Genomic DNA, 20985 nt, shown 5'->3' on the forward strand with positions numbered 1-20985 from the left:
GTCTCTGTCTCTTTCCCGGGGGCTCAGTTTCCTTATCCTTGAAACAGGCATCATCACCTCTCACAGCACTGTGTGAGGATTTGAGAAGTGATTGTGCAAAGTGTCTGCTACATCAAAGACTTTGAACCGCCTGCTCTCTTAACTACTGTTACTATGATGACAGACGACCCTAGAGTCCCTGTTCATAAAACTGCCTGTGTGCTTACTTCTGTCCTTCTGCCCAGCTCACTTCACAACACCCTCTTGAACCCAAGCTGGGCCAGTGCCATTGGAACAGAGGCCTGGAGTCTCGCACCCACCCTCCCGCTTGCTTTGTGACCTGAGGCAGTTCTCTTTACATGCGGCATAGCCATCTTTCCCCAGGACTGGGCCTGCCTCCTTTGGCACCAGTCTCCCCACTTTGGTCAAAACACTCACCCAGAGCTCTGGAGGGCCAATCTGCAGATGCTCAGGGTTTCAAAATAGCAGCATTCTCTAAAGTGTCTTCCTGGGCCTAGGCACATCCAGGGAAGGGGCGGATGGTCAGTGTCCATGGCCCTGACTCTCAAACCAGCATCTCTGATGTTAAGCCTACGCGCCTGCCTGCCCTGCAGGAGGAGGCAAGCTTGTGCAGGAGGCTTGGGTGACTCAGGAGCAAGACAACGCAAAGGCTCCATCTACACAGTGCACGAGGCCATGGACACCTGGGAGTCTGGGCTGGCGTAGGGGCTAATGCGGGGATTATAACATAGGCCACGTCAAGATGGTTTTATCAGTAGAATAAATACACTTTTCTCTTTTAATATGGACACATATTTTACAAAAGAGCCCCATAGCACTATGGGAAATTAAGACCTTCTACAAAAGAGAAGACGTAACTCAGGTACAGTAAAGCTCTAGCGTTCTAAAGTCCTGTGTAGACCGCCTCGAGGAGTCGGCACCCCCAAGGTGGTGGGGGGCAATGGACGTGGCCACGAACCCTCTTGTGTGGGTTCTCTGCTTTCTCTGCAGGGATGGCAGAGGTCAGGAGGGCCCAAGAGTGTGTAGGAGGAAGGGAGTGGCAATGGTGGTAGCGATGGCAGGGAGGAGGCCCAGGGCAGGCGCTGAGCTGCTGGCAGCCTCCCGGAGATCCTGCTGTTGGAGTTGATCCGAGAGCTGGAATGGGGGCTTGGCAGTCCCAGAGCTGGGGGTAGGCTGGATGGGCAGTGGAGGTGGTGAGATGGTGGTGCTGGAAGGGAGGAAGCACAGGGCAGAGCAATTGTTAACAACCTCATCCCAGGCAGAGGCCTCTCAGTCTGTTATCAGAACTGTTTCCCAGGAGAAGGAGAAGAAACAGGACTGAGAGGAGCAGTAGCTGAGGGCCCACAGCCAGCCCAGTTGAGCTCTAAGCCTGCCAGACCCATCTATGGCCCATTATGAAGGAGGGTCCTAGGCACAAACGCCTGTGGGGTGGAGAGGAGACAGCTTGGAGGCTCCAGGGACACTCAGCCTCCGTCTGTCCACAAGTGCTCTTCCCCTTACTGCTCCTTTGCAGAACACAGCATGGAGACCTCCACGTTCACCGCCATCATCAAAAGCAGTGTGTGTGGAGCATGCCCAAGGCTGGCACGATGGAAACAGGACTTCTGTCCTCACAACACCCTTCCAAATGGATCTCATAACTCCCTTTCAGCAGGCAAAAAACCAAAACGCACTCAGAGAAGCTACTTGGTGAGCAGATTATGGGGCCAAGTGGGCGGTATACTCATGAGGCGGTGCCCTGGGCTCTGCCTTAACTCAGCACGGGAAGTGTGAGAAAACAGAACCTAGTGTCAGAGGTAATAGGTGAGGTCTTTAGCTCAAGAAAAGGATGGAGGATGACACAGAGAAATCAGAGATATGGTGGGAAGGAACTGAGCCATGCTTATAGGGTCCTTGGGAAGTTGGGGTGGGGGCAAGAGGGCTCTGATCGAGGAAGGAGTCAGATGAGAGATGGATGAGCAAAGAGACAGACAGATAGCAAGGTGGAGACTGGGGGACAGACGGGATGATGATAGTCATGGCACTGCCAGCACCTTGTTGTTTGCCCCATCTCACAGGCTGCCCACTCCCTGGCTCATCTGATGATGCCCTGGGCTGGCCTGGGCCATGAGGTTCCAAGCTCCCAAATGAGTCCTAGAATCACCACCGCAGCCCAGCCTCTGCTGCCATCTGGGTGGAAGCTTACACAGCACAGGCTCAGTTTCAATGGGCTGGTGGGCAGGGGAGCCTAGAGGGTCACTGGGCACACCCCTGATCTCCCAGCTTAGGAGTGGACATTCAAATGTCCTGCTGGATTTCTCTTATTGTCCTTACCCATATATAAGTGCTACTCTCATTTTTAGTTACAGAAGCTTCTCTTTAGATGGTGGTGACCTCTGGGATAATTCAAAAGGCACCATAGTGCTGAGAGGTGACAGAGGAGTGCTCAGCACTGAAACATCTCTATCACACCTTCCAAGGCTCAGGTCCATTGTAGAAGAGGTAGTGGAAAGGATGTAAGAGCCAAAGGAAGGGCAGGACTCTTATAATTAGGTGCTCCAGACACAAAAATGGCCTGGCTATCCATGACCTCACAGTGCCTGGCACTGCCTACACAAGACCATCATAATAAGAAACTGATTGAGAAGGGGAGGGGATATGATGGACAGTGGAGTTGTGAAGGGGAAAGTGGGAGAGGGGAGGGAACTATCATGGTTTATTCCCTATAATTATGGAAGTTGTCAATAATAAAAAATTAAAAGAAAAAAGAAAAAAAACCAGTCCTGCTGGAATTCGGGAAAAGGAGAGGTCCGCACTGGTGGCCGCTCTCCCTCTCCACCGCACTCTGCTGACGCTCTGACCCCAGGAACCCACCACATTTTACACAGGTTCTTCCCAGCCTGGAGAGCGAAAGCAGGTGAGGTGTACCCTAGATCCTGTGTGTGGGAAGTCTCAGAGGAGCTATGAGGAGAGGGGAGACCTTTGCTTCACCTAGAGGAATCAATTGTGATGTTCCTAACAGTGTCCACGTAGACCAGGAGTGAGCCAGGCTTCTGATGCCCCTTCTAGTTCACAACATCCCGTGTGCTTTGCCTCCTGCCCAGGCCTCCTTCAGACCATGCGGGGATCTCACCGCATTGAGCTGACTGGCCCACCACTCACTCCTCTCAGCACACTCCCGCACGGGCTGCCATTGCTCACTCACTTCCACAGGCCTGCCCACCACCTCTTCCTTGGAGGCCTTTGATGTGTTCAGCACCCCTTGGTGCCACCTAGCATTTACCACTGATGCCATTGTCAGGTGGGTGTATTTAATACGCGGGCAGAATCGATTTCTGTCTGAGAACTCTTAGAACGTTGCCTGGCTCCCATGAAGTGTGAGGAGATTGGCCCTTTTTAGCATCTGAGCTTGCAGGAGATGAGGGCTTCTTGCAAGAAACTAAATGGACAGACCAGCCATCTCCCCAGCCTGAGCCCAAAGTAAGCATGAGGGAAGCACACTGCTTCCTGCTGAGACCTTCCACAGTCCCAGTGGAGGCTTCTGGGTCAGACTGAAGTCTAACTGGCCTCAGCCCCGAGAGAGGATTAATGTCTGAGCCTGGCCAACCTCAGCCCCTCATCGTTACCTCATTACCTCAGCTCCTACCCTTCCTTTCTTGTCTAATGAAAAGCAAAACTGAAATAGTGTGCACACACATGCGTGCGCGCGCACACACACACACACACACCCACACACACCCCATAAGAAGTTCATAAAAATCCTTGATTAGCTGCTGCTCTGGGTCCCAGCCTTGGTAGTTGACAAGCTCCAAGGAATGGCTTCAGGGCAGCAGGCTGGATGCTCTCTGAGGTGACAGAAGCGGGGGCCCAGGCTGCCCTGTCGTCAGAGGGCAAACCCAAGTAAGGGATTGTGAAAACTGTCTCACAAGGCGCCCAGAGGAATTTTCTTTCACACTTTGCAAACTAAAAATGAAAACTCCCCCTTGGAGCCTGAGTGCAGCTTTTATTGCTTGGAAGGAGTCCCAGGGAAATGAGGTGGGATTGGGGAAGGGGACAGCCCCTCCGAGTGCCCCTCCCTCCCACCTCCCTGGCCCATTCTGCTCACAAAGTTGGTCCCCAGTCCAGGTCCCCACCCCCTCTCAACTCATGCTGGGGAAAACTGTCTCATGGCATAGCGGCCTTGAGGCCAAACCAAACACACTGAGCATTCCCAGGCTCCACAGATGGCTGGCACCAAGGGGCCTCGTCTGCTCCAAGCTGACAGGCCCCTGAATTGGGAAGAGCGCCTTTGGCTGGCTGGAAAGCAGAAGCTCTGGGCAGGCCTGGGCTGTCCCCCTGGCTTGAGGTCCTTCAGGCCTCAGTTTCCCTATCTTTACAATAGAGGGGCTTGAACAAACCGGGAGATTTGACCTTTTTTCTGACAGTAAAAGCCAGAAGTGAGGCCATAGCAGAAGCCCAGGGAAGCAGACAAGCAGCCACAGCCAGGCGCCATGTCAGCTGTCAGTCCCACCTCCTCCCGCTCCCCTCTGGAGGCTCCCTGGGTCAGGGGCAGTTTTTGATGTTCGAGTTCCCCAAGAGCCATCCAGAGCTAGGCACAGGGTATCACTGGCTTGGTTTTCTGGAAATTCAAAGGGCAGGTACGCACTGGTTTTCATGCTTTGTAAACCAAAGATGAAAACTCCCCCTTGAGCCTGAGTGGGGTTTTTATTGCTTGGAAAGAGTCCCGGGGAATTGATGGGGGACTGGGGAGGAGGACAGGCCTCCAGATTCCTCTTAAGAGACCTTCATGAAGACGTAGGGGCAGTATGCTTTGCAGCATTCAGGGCCTGGGCAACAGAGGCCACTGCCTGGTTAGATGTGATCAGCTGGAGGAGAGCCTGTGGCTGTTTTCAACTTGGTTTTGGCCTTTTTGGGTCAAGCAAGTCAGATGTAAGCAATTAGGCAACTTGTCTGGTTTGCCTACAGCTCGGCCTCTGGATACCTGGGTCCCGCTAGCCTTCACAGTCTGCCCCATGGTTTCCTGCCCTGGGAATGCCTTCACTTTCTCTTCAACATTGCAGACTGTAGACAAGCTACCTAGCATTTTCTAAAGGCTCACAGGAGACAAGAGCTGGAAAGGTATGTTCCCCTGGGATGGACAACTGGCCCAGAGTGGAGATGGGAGTTTCCAGGGTCGCCCGGCAGCCGAGACCTCGGGACTCTTTCAGCGATGCCTTCTAGGGAGGTAACATCCCACCAGCACCAATCACAGGGTTGCAATGAGTGACAGCGATGTGTCCAACACGTCCTTGCTAGACTAGGGGTGGGGTTCATTTCTGGTGAAAGGCTTTAAGCAGCAGCCTGCTGGGGGAGGGTGGCACATCCCAGACCCGAGACTGGACATCGGAGGCATTAATGTTAGTGGCAGCTGCTTCAGTGCCCCTACTGGGGTGACGCTGACTTTGCAGGCATCATCTCAGTGTCCCAGCTCCTAAGAGAGGATGGGGAGGGCTGGGATTGGAGCCCCACTCTGCCTGAATTTGTTTTGTGCTTTTGTTCATCGGATGACCCCACTTCCCCATCCTCAATGGGGGTCTTCCCCACCTCTCAGCAGGTTGGAGTTCTGACCTCACACAGACACTCTGATTACCCTAGATCTTCCTCAAACCATTCCTGGTTGTGAGGAACAAGAGCTGGAGACCTAGGATAGAAGGGAAGCTGGCAGGAGACATGCAGAGCCCTCCAAGTGGGAGGTACATTGTGTTTCCTCCTCTCTTTGATGGCTTTGTCTGATCAAACTTCAGGTGAAACTAAGGCCTTAGCACATGTGTGCCCTACACTGCCTGGTGGCACTTGCCAAGCAAGGGGTCATACCTATCACATACTGATGCTCAGGTCTGGGCCTTGATTTGGCTTTGCCCAGCACTCAGAAGGTATACTCTGTCCTGTATTGTACAGCACCGCTGTGCTCCCAATCTGAATGAGCCAGCCACTTTGCCCTTATTTATGCAACCCTCCACCCCTCCCTGCATACACACCTGTATGCCACACCTGTATGCTTGGAGACTTATGGACATGGAGAACAAGAGTTGGCGTGACTTCCAGAGACCAGTCAGGACCCTAGCAGAGCAGGAGTCACAGAGGATTGCTACAGGGCCCACATCATGCGAGACTGGCCTCTGTCCTGACTTGCTGTGTTCACACTCCTCCCTACTGCCCCTCTATCAGGTTCTCAGAGGCAGGGGGTTCCTGAGGAAGCTCTGCCTCCATGCTCTGTGGACACATGCTCAGCTCTTTCCATGGGTCTCCATAAATCATCCTGCCACGGGCGGCTGCTTCTCTAAACTTCCTCCACTGTGTTTACATCTTGGGTAATGAGGGGCGAGGGGAGGCCAGCCTGCCCCAGGTGGCGGCCGTCCTAGGAAGGCATCAATGCTCCTTGGTTTCTTCTTCCTCATGCTCATGTCTGTAGTCAACAATCCTCCCCCGACCCCAATGAGGCCTCAGGTACCCCAGAGCTGTCCAACTCCCAGATCTGGTTGCCAGGGTCCCCTGCCTAGAAATACAGGTGAGGAACTTCAGTTTGGGGAGTGATGCCAGGAGAGGGGCTCCCAGAGGTGGCTGTGGTAGGAAGGGAGAGGTCAGCCAGGTGAGGGTGGAAAGGGCACCCTTAAGACTGTGGCTGATGGATGGGACCCATAGGGTCAGACCCAGATGTGGGTTCCAACACCCCATTGCTCTGCAAGTTCCCTGATCTGCAGACTCTGTTTCCTTGCTGTCTGTTGTCTTGACAAGACCGAGATGTGGAGGATGCAAGCACCTGACACAGTAGGAACTTAACAAGGGCCACGTACAACCCACTCCAAGCACAGAGAAGCAAATGTAATGGCATGGGGGCAGGGCATGGCCTGTGGTGGGCAGCACACGGCCTGGTGAGGACCCAAAGGAGGAAAGCATGAGAGAAAGGGATGCCCCTGCTGTAGGTGAGTTTTTCTGCTGCTGGAGGGGGCACTGCAGGATCTCCAGTTAAGCAGGGAGATGTGTACGGTCAGGCATGAGAGCCAGGAGACCCACTGAGACCCTCCTAGAGGCCAGGAGGCGAACGCCGAGTGAGGAGACTGGAGAGGAGGGTCAGTTCCAGACAGCTGGGGGAAGAACATGACAGCAAGTGATGAAGAAAGACGGCTTGTTAGAAGGGCTACAGATGGGCTCCAGGTTGTCCTCTGCTTCCTCTGAGAAAGCTGGGATCCTGAGGACTCCAGGAGGGTGCAGTGAGTCCTTGTCTTCCCCATGCAGCAGCAAGAAAAGATTAATAAGCAGGCTGCCCATCTGTGGAAACTTTCTCTCTAGTCTGAGCAGAGGTAGAATGTCAGCCCGCCAGTTTACCTGACGGGGTGGAGAAAAGCCATCTCTTGCCAAAGAAAAGTTGTTTTTTTTCTCTTGAAGCCAGCCTCTGTGTTTCACGTGCCCGTGTTGTGAAAAGGAAGTTGGTTGGGGTCATTGGCTCACATTTACTTTTCAGACACAGGGGATGGGTACCCAAGGCTGGAGCTGACACCTCAGCCTCCTGCCACCCACGGGTTGGAATCCCCCCCCCCCGCCCGGCTGGTTCTCCTGGTCACTTTGGGGAGTTGATCAGGGCGCTGAGCCACCAGCCTATTTGGAGCTTCTAATGAACTGCTCGAGCCTTGCCACATGGCTGCTGAAGGAAGCAGCTTTCTGAAACCCTATGCTCTTGCTCCTGGTCACCAGGGGCAGTCTGTGCTGGGTAACTGACCCAAATGTGTCAGAGCCAATATAGCTGCAGTGATGGCTCTGCTGTCAGCGGGCAGGGCTGAGGAGGGCTCTGTAGAAGTATGCTCTCCAGGAACCCACGGGAGGCGCTGTGACATCAGCGCCTAAAACCTTAGTGGCCTTGAATCTTACTTGCTGAAAGTCTTTTTAAGATAGTGTATGTCATGCCCTTTGTGACTGGGCCTGGAGTACATCAACCTTTTGTCACTAGCTCAGCCACCTGGCTATAGAAGAATCAAGATGTGGAAAGTGCAAGGGGGCCCTGGTTCCCTGCTTGCCCTGGACGGGCCCTCCAGCTTGGGCCTTCCATCAATCCACCAAAGCAGAGTTGGCCCAGAGCTGCTCAGAACCTCCACGGGGCACATAAGCAAGATTAACCAGGCCCCTGCCCTGCAGATTCTCATCTGTGAAGTCTGTGTGGAAACTGCTTATTTTAAGTGCCCAAGGCGATTCTATCTAGGCTGCTTAGGAATATTCTGAGGAATATCTTTAGAGTCCAGACAGGGACTTTGGATTCTAAGGCTCCACTGTCCAGACATCAAGTTCAGGGCTGTGTTACTCAAGTGGGTAGCACTCTGCCCCCTCACTGACAGCCTCTTTGAGATATTCCCAGTAACCTGGTGACACTATTCACTGCAGACAGAGATTCTTGCCACAGAGAGTAGGATCTAGGAAGACTGCCCCGTAGACGGCAGACAGAGAGAGCAAGAAGTTTGGTAACTGGCTGAGGTGGATGGTGCAGGACGGAGGAGAGGAGGAGGAATCCCAGCACATTAGGGTACTTTCTGCTCCTTCCCATTTATAGCAAAGGTGACCGCAGCACTCCTGCGATGGAGCTGGCATAAGGTACGCATATCACGTCTCTCAGCAGGGGCCCTTGTGGAGCCTCCCAGCCACCATGTCCCCGCACAGCTTTTGTAGGCACAGGGAGTTCATGACTTTTGGCAGAGCTAGCCTGTTCTGTTTGCTCCTAATTTCATACTCAGTCTACAGGACAATAAATCAAATGTGACAAAAAGGTTCTGACCTGGCATGGCAGACTTGTGTCCATGACACACCCAAGAAGCTCCCGTTTCTTCACTTTAATTTATTGTGGGGCTGAGCATTGAACCCAGAGCCTTGTGCATGCTATGTGAATGCTCCATCACTGAGCTGTGCCTCTAGCCAGCTCCTCCTTCGCAAGTGCACATTGCGTGCAGGCGTATGGGCACATCAGAGTCTCTTGCCACTGCAAATGGACATAGATGATTCAGCCACTTTTATTGGTCTGCAATTTGTGTGAGTGGCTAGGGAATTGAACCCTGACCAGCAGGCGTGGTAAGCAAGCCCCTTAAGCTGCTGAGCCATCTTCCCAGATCTCCCCTTTTAATCTTTGAGACAGAGTTGCACTAAATGCCCAGGCTGGCCTATGAATTCTCTTGAACTTGCTTTCTTCCTGCTTTAGCCTCACGGGCCTATGTCACCAGGCCCAGCTCTTCACTACTAAGAGATTCAGGAAATTCTACTTATCTGTGTATTGAAAAACAACAACAATAACAAAAAATGACAAAGTCAGAGGTGAACAGGTTCTATGAACCCTGACAGGTGATGGGCATGGGGGTCTTTTGTGAATGGGGACAAGTCAGCCCAGAAATTGCCACTCTGACACCTCCACCCCACTCACTTAGAGCAGGGCTTGAGGTGGCAATGTGCCCGGTCGGCCCTGGGGTGGGCTGTACCTAGCGGAAGGGTGCCTCTCCCCTGCTCACCTGTCCTCAATGCGGACCCAGAGGTCTTTGAACTGTCGTGGCCTCTGGCGTTTGTTCTGTCTCTTGTGCCACTTCTTCTGACGTCCAAACTCCTCCAGTTGGCTGAGGCTGTCGGGGAGCAGGAGGTGCGGGGACAGGACTGGGTCCTCCTCCTCAGGAGGGGTGGTGGGTGTCACTGAGGGTGCTGCAGACACTGCAGCAGCGGGAGTTGCTGGGGCCAGACTGGCCGAGGTCTCCTCAGGAAGAGGCTCTGGGCTTCCAGCAGCAGGACTGGAAGGGGAACAGCACGTCAGCACGTGATGGGGAATGTCTCCGAGGCAGAGGACCAGGTGAACGGCCCTGCACCTTCTCAGTGGAGGCAGGACAGCGCGAAGTCACTAGCACCCAAGCCGAAGGCCCATGGATGCGGCCCGTATCCCCATTCCACAACTCACAGGTTACGGGACTAATGGAGGAAATGCTGCTACCTGCTTTGTCGGGCTCTCAAGAGAGTGAATGAGGCAATGGCTCCGCACACTGCCTGGCACTGAAGCCTCTCTCTGATGCTGGCCAGAAGAGCCTGGCTGGCCAGACACTAAAGTGTCTTGTAGGCTTACTTACATGTGGAATTCAAGTTCCATATTGGGGGACGTACATAATGCCTCAGACTGGGAGTACTCTCCCTTTGATTTTTTTTTTCCCTTCTCTGTGGCCTCAATGGAATTCCTTTGGGGACATCTGGCCCTCGAGGAGGGTTGGGAATGCTTTTAGGAATTGTGTCGGAGCAGACAGATTGCCAGGGAGGTGGCACCAGGACCTCAAGCAGCCTGTCCTCTCACTCTGCTCTTCTACTGCATGGTGGGTGAGGGGCTTCTCTTTCTTTGAAGGGAAAAAGGCCATCAGCTCAGCTCAGCCCATCCTCTCCTGGCCCCCATGGCAACCCCAGACCCCCAGGGTCTAGGCTGTGGAGATGCCGCAGCTGTTGAGGAGATAATTCAAAACAGTCAGACAAAAAGATAGCTCCAGGAAGCACCTGTGGTCAGGAAGGCTTTTATTGTTGGAGCCTCCTCAGCATTCCGCCCCTCCTCTGCCCTGCCAACTCCTTCCTTCCCCTGTGCAAGAGACTAGGCTGAGAGCCCTCCCAGAGCCTGTGGGGGTACAGCATAGACCCCTTCCTCTAAAGCCTGGGTTCTGAGAGGAAACTAGGAGCCTGGCCACACACAATGAGCTTCAAGGAGAAGATCCTTGAGGGCGTGGGGGAGGAGTGAGGTGATGGGAGAGGAAGGAACTTGAGGAAGGCCTGCACCCTAGGTCACCTTGTGACCCCACCCTCCAACACACCTGCACCTGGCCACCACCCAAACTGCCTCGTGCTGAGTTTGAATGGCAGGGGCAGGAAGAGCTGTTTTCAGGTCACTTCAGGAGATGGGAAGTGGTGGGAGGCAGGGATGGAGTCCCAACACTGGGGTTTATAGAAATGCCATGGGAACCAGGGGAGTATGGGCTTGGAGCTATGTCTACAGCAGCTCATGCTTTGGGGACCCCAGCAAGCTTCATCTCTGAAGGCCAAGGTCTCAGTAATTTCTGAGTCTTTATCCATACTCTTGACTCCGACCCCTAGAGTAGATACAATGAGTGGTTAGGAGCTCAAGGAATTCCTAGAGCCAGACTGTCACGCAAGTCCTAAAAGTGACTTTACCTGCAGGCTCAGAAGCCCTGTTTATAAGGCAAGATCTCATAGCTCACGCCTTGCAGGCTGTTGTGAGGAGAAATGAGTTAGAAGCACTTAGAGACTGACCCATGCACTGTGAACAGCCTCATCCTTGGCTGTGATCAGTGAGGCCACATTCATATCTGGGTCTTATCCTCAGGGTCAGGGGCTGAAGTCACAACGGGTCATCTTTGCAGGCTAGTGAGGAAGTTTCCTGCATAAAGGCTGGAGCATGGGTCCGTTAAACCTGAGTGTGAGGATCCTGACGTTGACCTTCGGGGCTTCTGGGGATCTAGAGCCTGGCACTTGCCAGGAGCTAGTGCTGTGGACCCACAGGCAGGCTGAGCTGATCCCTGCTCTGGGGCGGTGTGCACACTGGGGATAGGCGGGACGGGGTAGGATAGGAACCATCACAGGGAGAGAGGACGGGACAGAGGCTCTATGAGCTGAATAGGTATGCCCTGGCAGGACAGCTGGCTGTGAGGGCATAGTCAGAGGAGGCAACAGAGGCCATAGGCAGGAAGGGGATGACCAGGAGTGGGGGGGACAGCAGCTGCCATGGAGTGGAGCTAGAAGGCAGATTGTTGCTGGTCTTCCCATGGCACCATCTTCTTTCAGGGCCTGGACATCCTTTGAATCTCCAGACAGCACCCCAGAAGGTTACTTCTACCTCCCACCCAATCCACTTGTATCTGAATGTCCAGAATTTTGCAAGTGCTATTGTGTTCACTGCCATTTATAGCAGGACCTCCCATCAAGACTGCCCCAGCTCTCTTCCTGCTTACCCTTCTCCAGCCCCTCTAGTCATGACACCTGCTTCAGCCTGTTCCCAAGCGGCCCCATCTCATCAGAGGCTGCTTCACAACTCTACCCTTAGGCTTGAGTAGGCCAGTAGGATCAGTGGCCACATAGCCTGTGGTCAGGCAGCATGGCCAGCCAATTCTAAGGTATCTCCAAATGGCTGATGCTTACCTGTGGATGTCCTGTCCAGCTGGGGTGTGGTCCACCTCTAGCCCTGCCTGCCGTAGGACATCGATGACTGTGTTGTTCCCCAGAAAGTGACCTGTAATATAAGATACCAAATGGGCTCAGCCACATTTCCAGACATCATCCAGAGGGGACAGCCTTGGACATCCCCTGGCAAACTAGTGAGGTACCCCAGTGGCCTCCCAGGTGGTTGCTGGGACAATGGAATGCCCAGTTTACAGCAGCAGGGCTCATTAAACCCAGGTGACATAGCCCAATGGGGACAATATGACCATGGTGCCACCCTGCTTAGGTCTATACCCTAGCGCTGCTGCTCACAAGATGTATCTCTTCATGCCTCAGTTTCCTCATCTGTAAAGTGGGAGTGATGATAACCACCCCACTCTCCAGATTGTGAGGACTCCAGACAACAGCAGCTGGACTGCAATAATACCTCAAGTGCTGCCTGTTGCATTACTGTGCCGAATGCCACTAACGTGACCTCAGCTCCTGTCTGTGCATCAGACACCTGGAGTACACATGGTGGCCCAGGCCCTGGGTCAGCTACAAAACCCTACTGAAAGGAAGGGCCCAGAAGATAATGACAGTGACCTATATGAGGTATAAACACAGAAGGGTCCTTTAGAGGTGGCCTCCAGAAGTATATGGGGGAAAGAGCTGGTGTCCATCTCCCAACCTCTACCACTGCTCATTCTCTCAAGAGACATTTACAAAGTGTCTGTTTTGTGGCCAGTTCTGTGTGAGACACTGAATAGGGGATGAATAACTCAGGACAGGACTCAGAAGAGAAGGGAGTGGCTTCCCTTCAGCATGGTGCAGGAGGCCTGAGGACCCAGGGGAGCCTTTTCTCTCTTTTTGGCCTCTAGTTAGGGAGAATCCTGGGACAGCCAAGCCACTGTGGACTCAGGGGTTGCTGAGTTCAGGTCCTGGGATGTCCCCCTGCCTTCAGGCCTCTGCCTCTATCTCAGCAGTGTGAGAAGGGTAAGCAGGGTTGGCTAGTGCTCACCCAGTGCCCCAAAGCTGTCCCCACAGTAAGACTGTCCTAGGGCCCCATGCCCCTGGGCAGCATTCTGCCCCCTTGTTCGCCATCCATCCCAGAACTTCGAGGGAAATTCCTACCCCATGAGTCTGATTGCCAGTGACAAGTGATGACAGGTGCTACCAGCCCCAGGGAGGTAGAGAACCGAGTAGACAAGCTGGCAGAGAAACATTCAGGCTCTCAACAGAGAGGGAGCCAGGGACTGCTCAGGGCTGGAGCAGAGGGTCTGCCCTCAGCCCTCTGGCCTGCCAACCTGGGACATATCAGTCCTTCTGGCTAGCCTGTCACAGTCCCCAAGTTCCACCCGGGGAGCCCAGGAAAGATCACTACACGGGGAATGCTGAGGACTCCGGTTCAACATCTGACACACAGTCTGAGCCTTCTGGCATAGCTGGTTTCTGCAGTGCCTCAGTTTCCTCTGTATGTGTGAGAGAGATTGGGGTGCTTGAAAAACTGTCCATGGAGATAGTTTTGTTTCACTGAAGGCCCTCATGAAAAGATGGTCACCTCTTTTCTTCCTCCTCCCTCCTTTCATTTCTCTTTGCCTGCCTCCCTCCATCCTTCTCCCCATCTATTCATGTCATGGACTTAATCAATACTGACTGGTGCACACCCTGTACTGGACAGTGTGTGACAGGCATAGACCTGTTCGGGGCCCTTTTAGTCTCAGAATCTGCCTTTAGACGTCTGGGATGCAGAACAGAGGAGATCGTGCAGGCATGTGAGGGCATTCAGGCCAGTGTGGGGACAAGGCCGACTTTCTGGAGGCGACGTTGCTAGCTGGGCGAGGACGGCAATGGACAGCACTGGGGAAAGAGCCTCTGTGTAGGGGAGCAGCATGTCTAGAGGATGCAAGGCCTGGTGGGAAACTACCTATGGAAAGGATGGTCAGTACAGGTATGAACAGGGCTGCGGAGCTTTGACCTTGACCTGGCGTGTTGAGGACAGCAGAACCTAGCTCTGAGTCCCCCTCAGCCTGTGATCCTGGTTGGGTGGCTTTTCTGCCAGTCTTTTTATTTAATCCCACGAGTCAGATGGGTACATAGATCTCTGGACTGTGCCTGGGACAGCTTGAAGGCCCAGTGAGGCAGGAGGAGGGAGAGGCTGGCATGCCATCCTAAGAGGCGCTAAAGACAGTTCTTGGCTGGGCTAGAGCTGTCCTGTCCCCTCTTACTTGTTCTGATTCTGCTGGGCTGGAAGAGAGCAGTGCGTGGTAGCTCCCAGAGCCTAAGCGCCAGGGCTTTCTGCTAGCAGCTCCTGGCCTCTCCTCCTGGCAGTGAGGCAAGTTCTTTTTGATCTCTACAGATATCTGGGTTCAAATGTAAGGTGTCATGGCCCAACTGTGGTCCCTGTGACAACCCAGAGTACCTCAAAAGCTGGAGGACAAGTAAGCCTTAGGTGGCACAGGGTCAGCAGGGAATTTCCACAGACTATCTGGAGGCTGGGGCCGTCTGGGGAGGTCTGAGGGATGTGGGCTCAGCACAGTCCTGCACGGGTCCCACGGGCCGACCTGAAACATGCCATGGGGCCCTGGACACTGTGCCAGGGCATCTCTGGCTCTGCTCAGCCCTCCCTTGCATTCCCGTAGCTGCAAGCATTCCAGAGTGGATTCTGCTCCATAACTTTTTTCCTCTTTAGTCTGCTCCAACTCCAGGCATCGATAACATTCTCTATGAGGTCAAAGACCCTACAACACTGACAACACTGAAGTGACACCTAGTCCAGAGCCAGCTGCCCAAATGGCCCATGGACATCTTCTCCCAACCCCCTTCCGTGCCCACTAACCCAGTTTGCCTTGCCTTCTCTCTACACAGGCACTGTGCCTCTACTAGCCATTGCTAGCCAAGCCATGGCAACCCTCATCCTCCTACAGTCCCCAGGGACCCCTTATGTCACCTCTCAAGCACACCTGACTGCACCGCCACCACCATCTCCTGCCAGACTGCAGAAATCACCCTGTTCTCTAGTTCCCTCTCCTCACTGCAGTTAAACGGACCTGCCATACCTCAGAGCTGACTCTGTTGGAATATGTTCCCTAAGGAACACCTGAGGGGGGACTCTTTGAGGGTGGGACTGTGCCTGATTCATCTTTGTCCCCAGAGTTAAGCCCAGATCTGGCGCACCACAGTGGCTCCATGAGTGTTTGCTGAATGAATGAGTGACACAGCTTGTTACTCCACCTCCTTTCCATGATCTCATCCTGTCCCCAGGAGACCCAGCTTCGCCCTTCTTGTAGCCCAGCCCTGGCCCTTGGTGATGCTCCTCCAGATCCCATCAGTCCCAGGGGCTTGGCTCTTGTACAGGATCAAGTCAGGGTCCAGTGCATACTGTCCCCAGGGGCTGACAGAAAGGGCGTAGGCTTGTCTTCAAGGTTGGAAATCCTGAGCAAGGCACCACCCCCATTTTGGAACCTGCAGAAAGGTGGTGGAAGGTTTCCAAAGGGGCCCTGTGGTGTTGGGGCTCAGTCTGCTTGGCTTGCCCAGCCTCCCCGGGGCTCCTGGCCACTGCTCAGCAGTTCCCTCCAGCACTAGCTTCCAGCTGTTCTCTGGCCAGCTCTGTGCAGGAAGACACGTTCCATTTCATCTGCTGAGTCCGAGAGGACAGTGGAGGAGCAAAAAGAGGGTGGGGCATAGGGAGCCATGGAGACAAAGAGAGGGAGATGGAAAAGTAGAGAGCTGGTCATAGGGTGGAAGGAAGAGAAGAGAGCCCCAGGATCTGGAGAGAAGAACCCAGAGAGAGAAATACTGGAGACACAGAAGCAATGGCAGGGAGAAAGGGGAAAGCAGAGCCAGAGGAGACCAAAAAGAGACAAGGGCAGGGCAAAGAGATGCAAAGACACCAAGGCAGAGATGGAAGGAGAGAGGGAGGAAGAGGAGAAAGAGGCCAGAAGCCAGAAGTGAGAGTGAAGAGCCTGGTGGAAAGGTGACTCCAGGACGAGTGGGTTCAGCTGGAGGCAAAGAGGATTGAGTGCCCGGGGAAGTGCATGCCTTCAAAACGGTGGGGCTGGTACTGTCTCCTTGAGATAAACCAGGGGCCCACTTACAGGACATCTATATACAAACAGGAAAAGGTACAGCACTGAGATGTTTCAGAGCCAAGAAAAAGGCCAGGGCCCAAGACTTATGGAGCAGAGTGCATAGTCTGACAGCCCCACCTGACCATGTGACATGAGCGGGCAGGGTAGGGCAGAGCCTGGACACAAAGCCCAGCTCACCAACTAAATGTGTGGCTTGGACACCCTCCTTTCCCTCTGTGTCAACTTCTCTACACAGGGTCCATCCTCCTAAGGCCTCCTACCTACATGATTCTACTTTGTGGTGTAACCTGAATACAGTCAGTGAGCCTATGGGTTTTGCAGCTTCACTGTGTCCTTGAAACAGTCTTTGCAGGTGCCCCTACTTCACAGATGAGGAAACCAAGGCTCTGCGAGGGGACAGGACCTGCACAAGGTCAGACAGCTGGTTAAGAGGCAAGGCTCTGGGCTGTACCCAAGAGCGGTTTCAGTTCAAGGCAAGCTCCTACACGCCCACTCCAAAGTACTGGCAACTGAAGAGATGCTAACTTCATATTTAGGGGCATGAAACTGTCAGAAATATGTGTACCTTCCAACGTTCAGCAGATTGGAGAGAAAAGTGTGTAAGTGCTCAGCAAGAACAATGCACCAATTAACAGGGCAATTTTAAGGCTGCTGTGGGGGCTGGGAGGCAGAGGAGGGGAGAACCAGATGTTCCCACAAAGGCTCCAGAGCAATGCGAGCGCCCCTCAGCCAGCACACATGTTTTCTCTCCAGTGAGCACGCGGGTTTCCATTTTTCTCCTCCTGGAAGAGGCATCCCAATCTGTATTTATGTTCCGTCTGAAATTAATGCAAGGGAAACTTTCAAATGTGAATCTCACTGCCAGGGCCTCCAGTCAGATATCAAGCTACAGAGGTGTTTGTTTTCTCAAGGAAGTGTGACAGGAAGGATGGACAATTGGGGGCACCAAGGCTTCTCATCTCCCCAGGATTAGGTGAAGGGGCACTGAAGGCCAGGCCTCCCTCCCTGTCCTGTGGCCTCCTATGGCAGGGGTGGGCCTTTTCAGTTCACTGGGGACTGAGATGAGAAGCCAGCCTCAGGCCACACTGTGATTTCTACCCCTGAGGAAGCAGCAACAGGAACACAGCAGAGTGAGGCTATGTGGTAATGGAGGGTCAGGGTGCAGAGTCTAGGGGCTGTAGAGGAAGCGGGCAGAGAGGAACAGAGAAGGGACAGGGTACTCATGAGGAAGTGGTGTGAGAGCATGCAGGCGAAGGGGTAAGACACTGGTGTGTGCTGCCTCAACGGGGGCTCTGCAGGCGAATATAAAGGACAAGGGGAGGTGGGTACCTTGGGGGTTGGAGCAGGAGGGACGAGCTGTAGAATTCTCACTAGGCGGGACAAAGTGACAGGGAGACAGAGTAGGGAGCAGATCTCAGCTAGGACCAGAAAAGACCCTCCCAGGCAACTGTTGAGCTGTATTGGAGGTATGAAGGCTGGCAAGTTTGCATAGGGGACATGGAGATGCACGGTAGTGGTGCTGCCTGGATGGAACCCGAGCTCCTGCCTTTTTAAGCAGCCTTTGCTTCTCATTCGACCTCCCAACAGCCATGCTGAAGCTAACAGAACTTTGCAAGTGTCATGCAGGCAGAAAGGGCAAAACTAGTCCTGAACCCAGGCATGGCATGGGTATGTCCACATCAAGAAACTTGTAGAGGTCATTGTCCAGGAAAGGGTTGGGCCTTGGTGAGGATCCTTCTGGAGCCTTCTGACACTGTCTGTGCAGCAAGGGGGTCCTTGTCAGGACCTTGATGAATGTGAACTTCCTCTTAGCACCTCTTACCCTCACCAAGCCATTCCTCTGAGATAGAAAATCCTCAGAACTGGAGCTTTGGAGTCATTCAGAACAGATGCTTTCAAAATTGATGCTAGTGCCTATCTCAGTGTGACCCAGGGTGAGGCAGGAGCCCTGGTGGTGTTGATCAGCAACACCCTGAAGGACTGGAGTACTTTCTCCTAAAGCCTTTATAGATATCTACTGCATGTCAAATGAATACCAGACACGTGTGTGTGTGTGTGTGTGTGTGTGCGCGCGTGCGTGTGCAGATGAAGTAGATGAGATGAATCAGAGGTGACCTACTTCCTCCTAGTCCCAACACTCTGGCCCCAGGCAATAAGTGCAGGGCCAGCTCAAGCCAGGCCAGGCCAGGCCAGGGATTGTGCCGGGTTCTGTAACTGTGGGTGGCAGGGGCCAGCTCAGGCATCGTCCTGGCCATAGCAGTGATGCTTCACAACCCTCAGAAGTACTTCCCTCTAATGCACTGCCTCAGGGCCCCAGGGTTCCCTGCTGCTCTGCAATGTGGGCAGGAGCAGAGGCCCACACCCTCCTCAGCCTGCCACTTAGTGATAACCTCAGTACCTGGAATTTCTCTGCAGTGTCACCGTCTTGCCCAGGTGGCTTACTGTTCTGGGTAGGAGCCCTCTTCCTGAAGGGCTGTAGTCTCTAAGGGACCAGGGACCCTCACGTAGCAGTGGATTCATAGCATCACTCTGGTAGAGCCATGCTGCCGCGCTAGGCACTGAGCTGTTTATCCACTGCCCATTGACTCTCTGGCCAGTTGCAAAGAGAACTCCAGCTGGATGTGGTGGTGCCCACCTTTAATCCCAGCACTTGGAAGGCAGAGGTAAGAGGATTGCTATGAGTTTGAGGGCAGCCTAAGACTACATAGTGTATTCCAGGTCAGCCTGGACTAGAGTGAGACTCGAAAAACAAAACAAAACAAAAAGAAAACCAAAGAGAACTCTGAAGGCTAGGAGAAGCGAACACTGATCCACCCAGAGCTGCTTCTCAGGGAGAAGCCTAGGTTTCTCGCCCCAGCAGCTCAGCTTCACAGCCCACCGTGTAGGCCTTCTCTTCGTGCCTTCTCTGCAGTGCCCACCAAGAGTGCGGGGCTGAACGCCGGGATTCTCCAGTCCTTCTGTGCTCACAGTGCCACCTTGGAGCTCCAGCTGGTAACACTGGCCACTGGCCTGCAGCTCTTCTTGACTCTCCCCTTTCCAGAGTGGGGTAGCCAGGCACAAACCAGCACAGGATGTCCTTCTGCCCAGTAGAATGCTCCAGGCCAAATGTGGCACATGGCCAAGGATGGCAGCTCACAGCAGATGTGCCTACTGCCAGATACATGTGCAGGAGGGTGACACAGCTCTTTTAATACTTCTGTTGGAAATTCTGCAGCACATCTGCAGGCTATGGCCCCATGCTTCTGCTTGGGGAGTGTGTAGCAAACTTGGGTGCTGTCTGAGAGGGGAGGAGACACATGATGGCTTCTTGTTTCTAAGATTCCAAAGGCCCTGTGTGGACCATGGCTGTCCTTTATAGATTATCCGTGAGCTCTGAGTTCCGAGGTCACTAGTACAGAATCAAGTGGGGTATGGGAAGAAGTGGGGATGGGTCTTGCCTTGAGGGCTATGGGGGTGGTGAGAAACACTGGACGGACACTGTCCCTGGATAAGGGTCATTTCAGCTCTTTCCTTTCTTCCTAAGAAGATTTCTCTGACTCAGCCTGCCTCCTTCAGGACCAATCACTGAGAGCATGGGACTGTAGAACTCTAGTGATGGGAGGGACTATAGACTTCATGTTGTCATACAGATGGATTAAGTAAGGCTCTGAGAAAACCACATGGAACATTTCAGCAAGCAAGGCATTTTCACAATAGCAGGATATTTCATTTGATCACCTTCTTGTCTTTGACTTAACTCTTCTCTTGCCCTATTTGTATCCATCGTCTTTCTGAACATCTTGCTGCCTCTTCTCTTTGAAAACCCTGTTTAGTACGAGGCCCTCCACTCCTAGCCTCTGCCTGTGTGGTTTCACTGATGGGACCAGGGTCTCTCTTTCTAGATGATTCCCAGATATTTTTTTTTTTGACCAATCCAGTCTTAGTTTCCAAAAATCACCTATAATGCTGCCAGAACTCCTAGGCTCCCCTCTTGGGGCAGCAGACAGGTTCTAAATCATGCTTTGTTATGGAGTAAGAGAGGAACATGGGGCATTTCTGCTTGAGACCTTAGTGTCATCACACTCATCCATTCATTCCACACATGGAAATGAGCATCTTCTCAGAACTGAGAAGGGAAGCTCGGACTAAGAGATGACAATATACCCTGTGTGAGAAGAGACAGGGGAGGAAAAATCTTAGGAAACCATGGCATCCCAGCAGAAGAGGGAATAGGTTGTCTCAGCAGAACAGAGGGCCTCAGCAGCTGGGCGGTGTTCTGGGGAGTCTGCCATCAGGAAGAATCACCACCATCACTTCATTATAACGCTAAAGCTCTCTGGCTTCCTATGTGCAATGTATACCCAGCACTGACAATTCTGAGGCTGGTGGGCCCTAGCCTGGAGTAGTTCGCATGAATGAGATTGTCTCTGAGCAGAGGGTATAGTGATAGAATCAGGAGACAGGCTGAGCACAGTGTCTACCTGTACGTCCTAGCTGATACTGGAGGAGTCTTAAGAACCTGCAATTTGGCAGGGTCATGGTTCTGAGAAAACAATGAGAATACTGAGAACTGCTGGAATCCTGATCCTAGCAGACATTAGGGATCTGTCAGGACCTTGTGCTGCAGGGCTCTGATGTGGTCTTATACAGCACGATGCTCACATGTGGTTATTCAAGGTCCTGCTCACATTGGCTCCTCCATGAAGCTCCTCCAGCTCCTGTGAGATCCTTCCCTCTTACACCTGTATTAGAA

The 20985-nt window shown here is 53.3% G+C and overlaps 1 protein-coding gene across 1 annotated transcript in view; it reads right to left on the reverse strand.

Moving 5' to 3' along the window:
* Nucleotides 1-746: 746 nt before the first annotated feature.
* Nucleotides 747-20985, reverse strand: part of Trabd2b (TraB domain containing 2B) — a 205388-nt gene continuing 185149 nt past the window's right edge. Inside the window, exons 5-7 of the mRNA XM_004663248.2 lie at nt 12163-12253; nt 9501-9770; nt 747-1207 (exon numbers count right to left, since the gene is read on the reverse strand). Coding sequence (XP_004663305.1) covers nt 1003-1207; nt 9501-9770; nt 12163-12253 — 566 coding nt within the window. The 3' untranslated portion in view covers nt 747-1002. The remainder of the gene's footprint in view (nt 1208-9500; nt 9771-12162; nt 12254-20985) is intronic.

This window comes from Jaculus jaculus, chromosome 5, assembly GCF_020740685.1.
Source record: "Jaculus jaculus isolate mJacJac1 chromosome 5, mJacJac1.mat.Y.cur, whole genome shotgun sequence".
NCBI classification, from domain to species: domain Eukaryota; kingdom Metazoa; phylum Chordata; class Mammalia; order Rodentia; family Dipodidae; genus Jaculus; species Jaculus jaculus.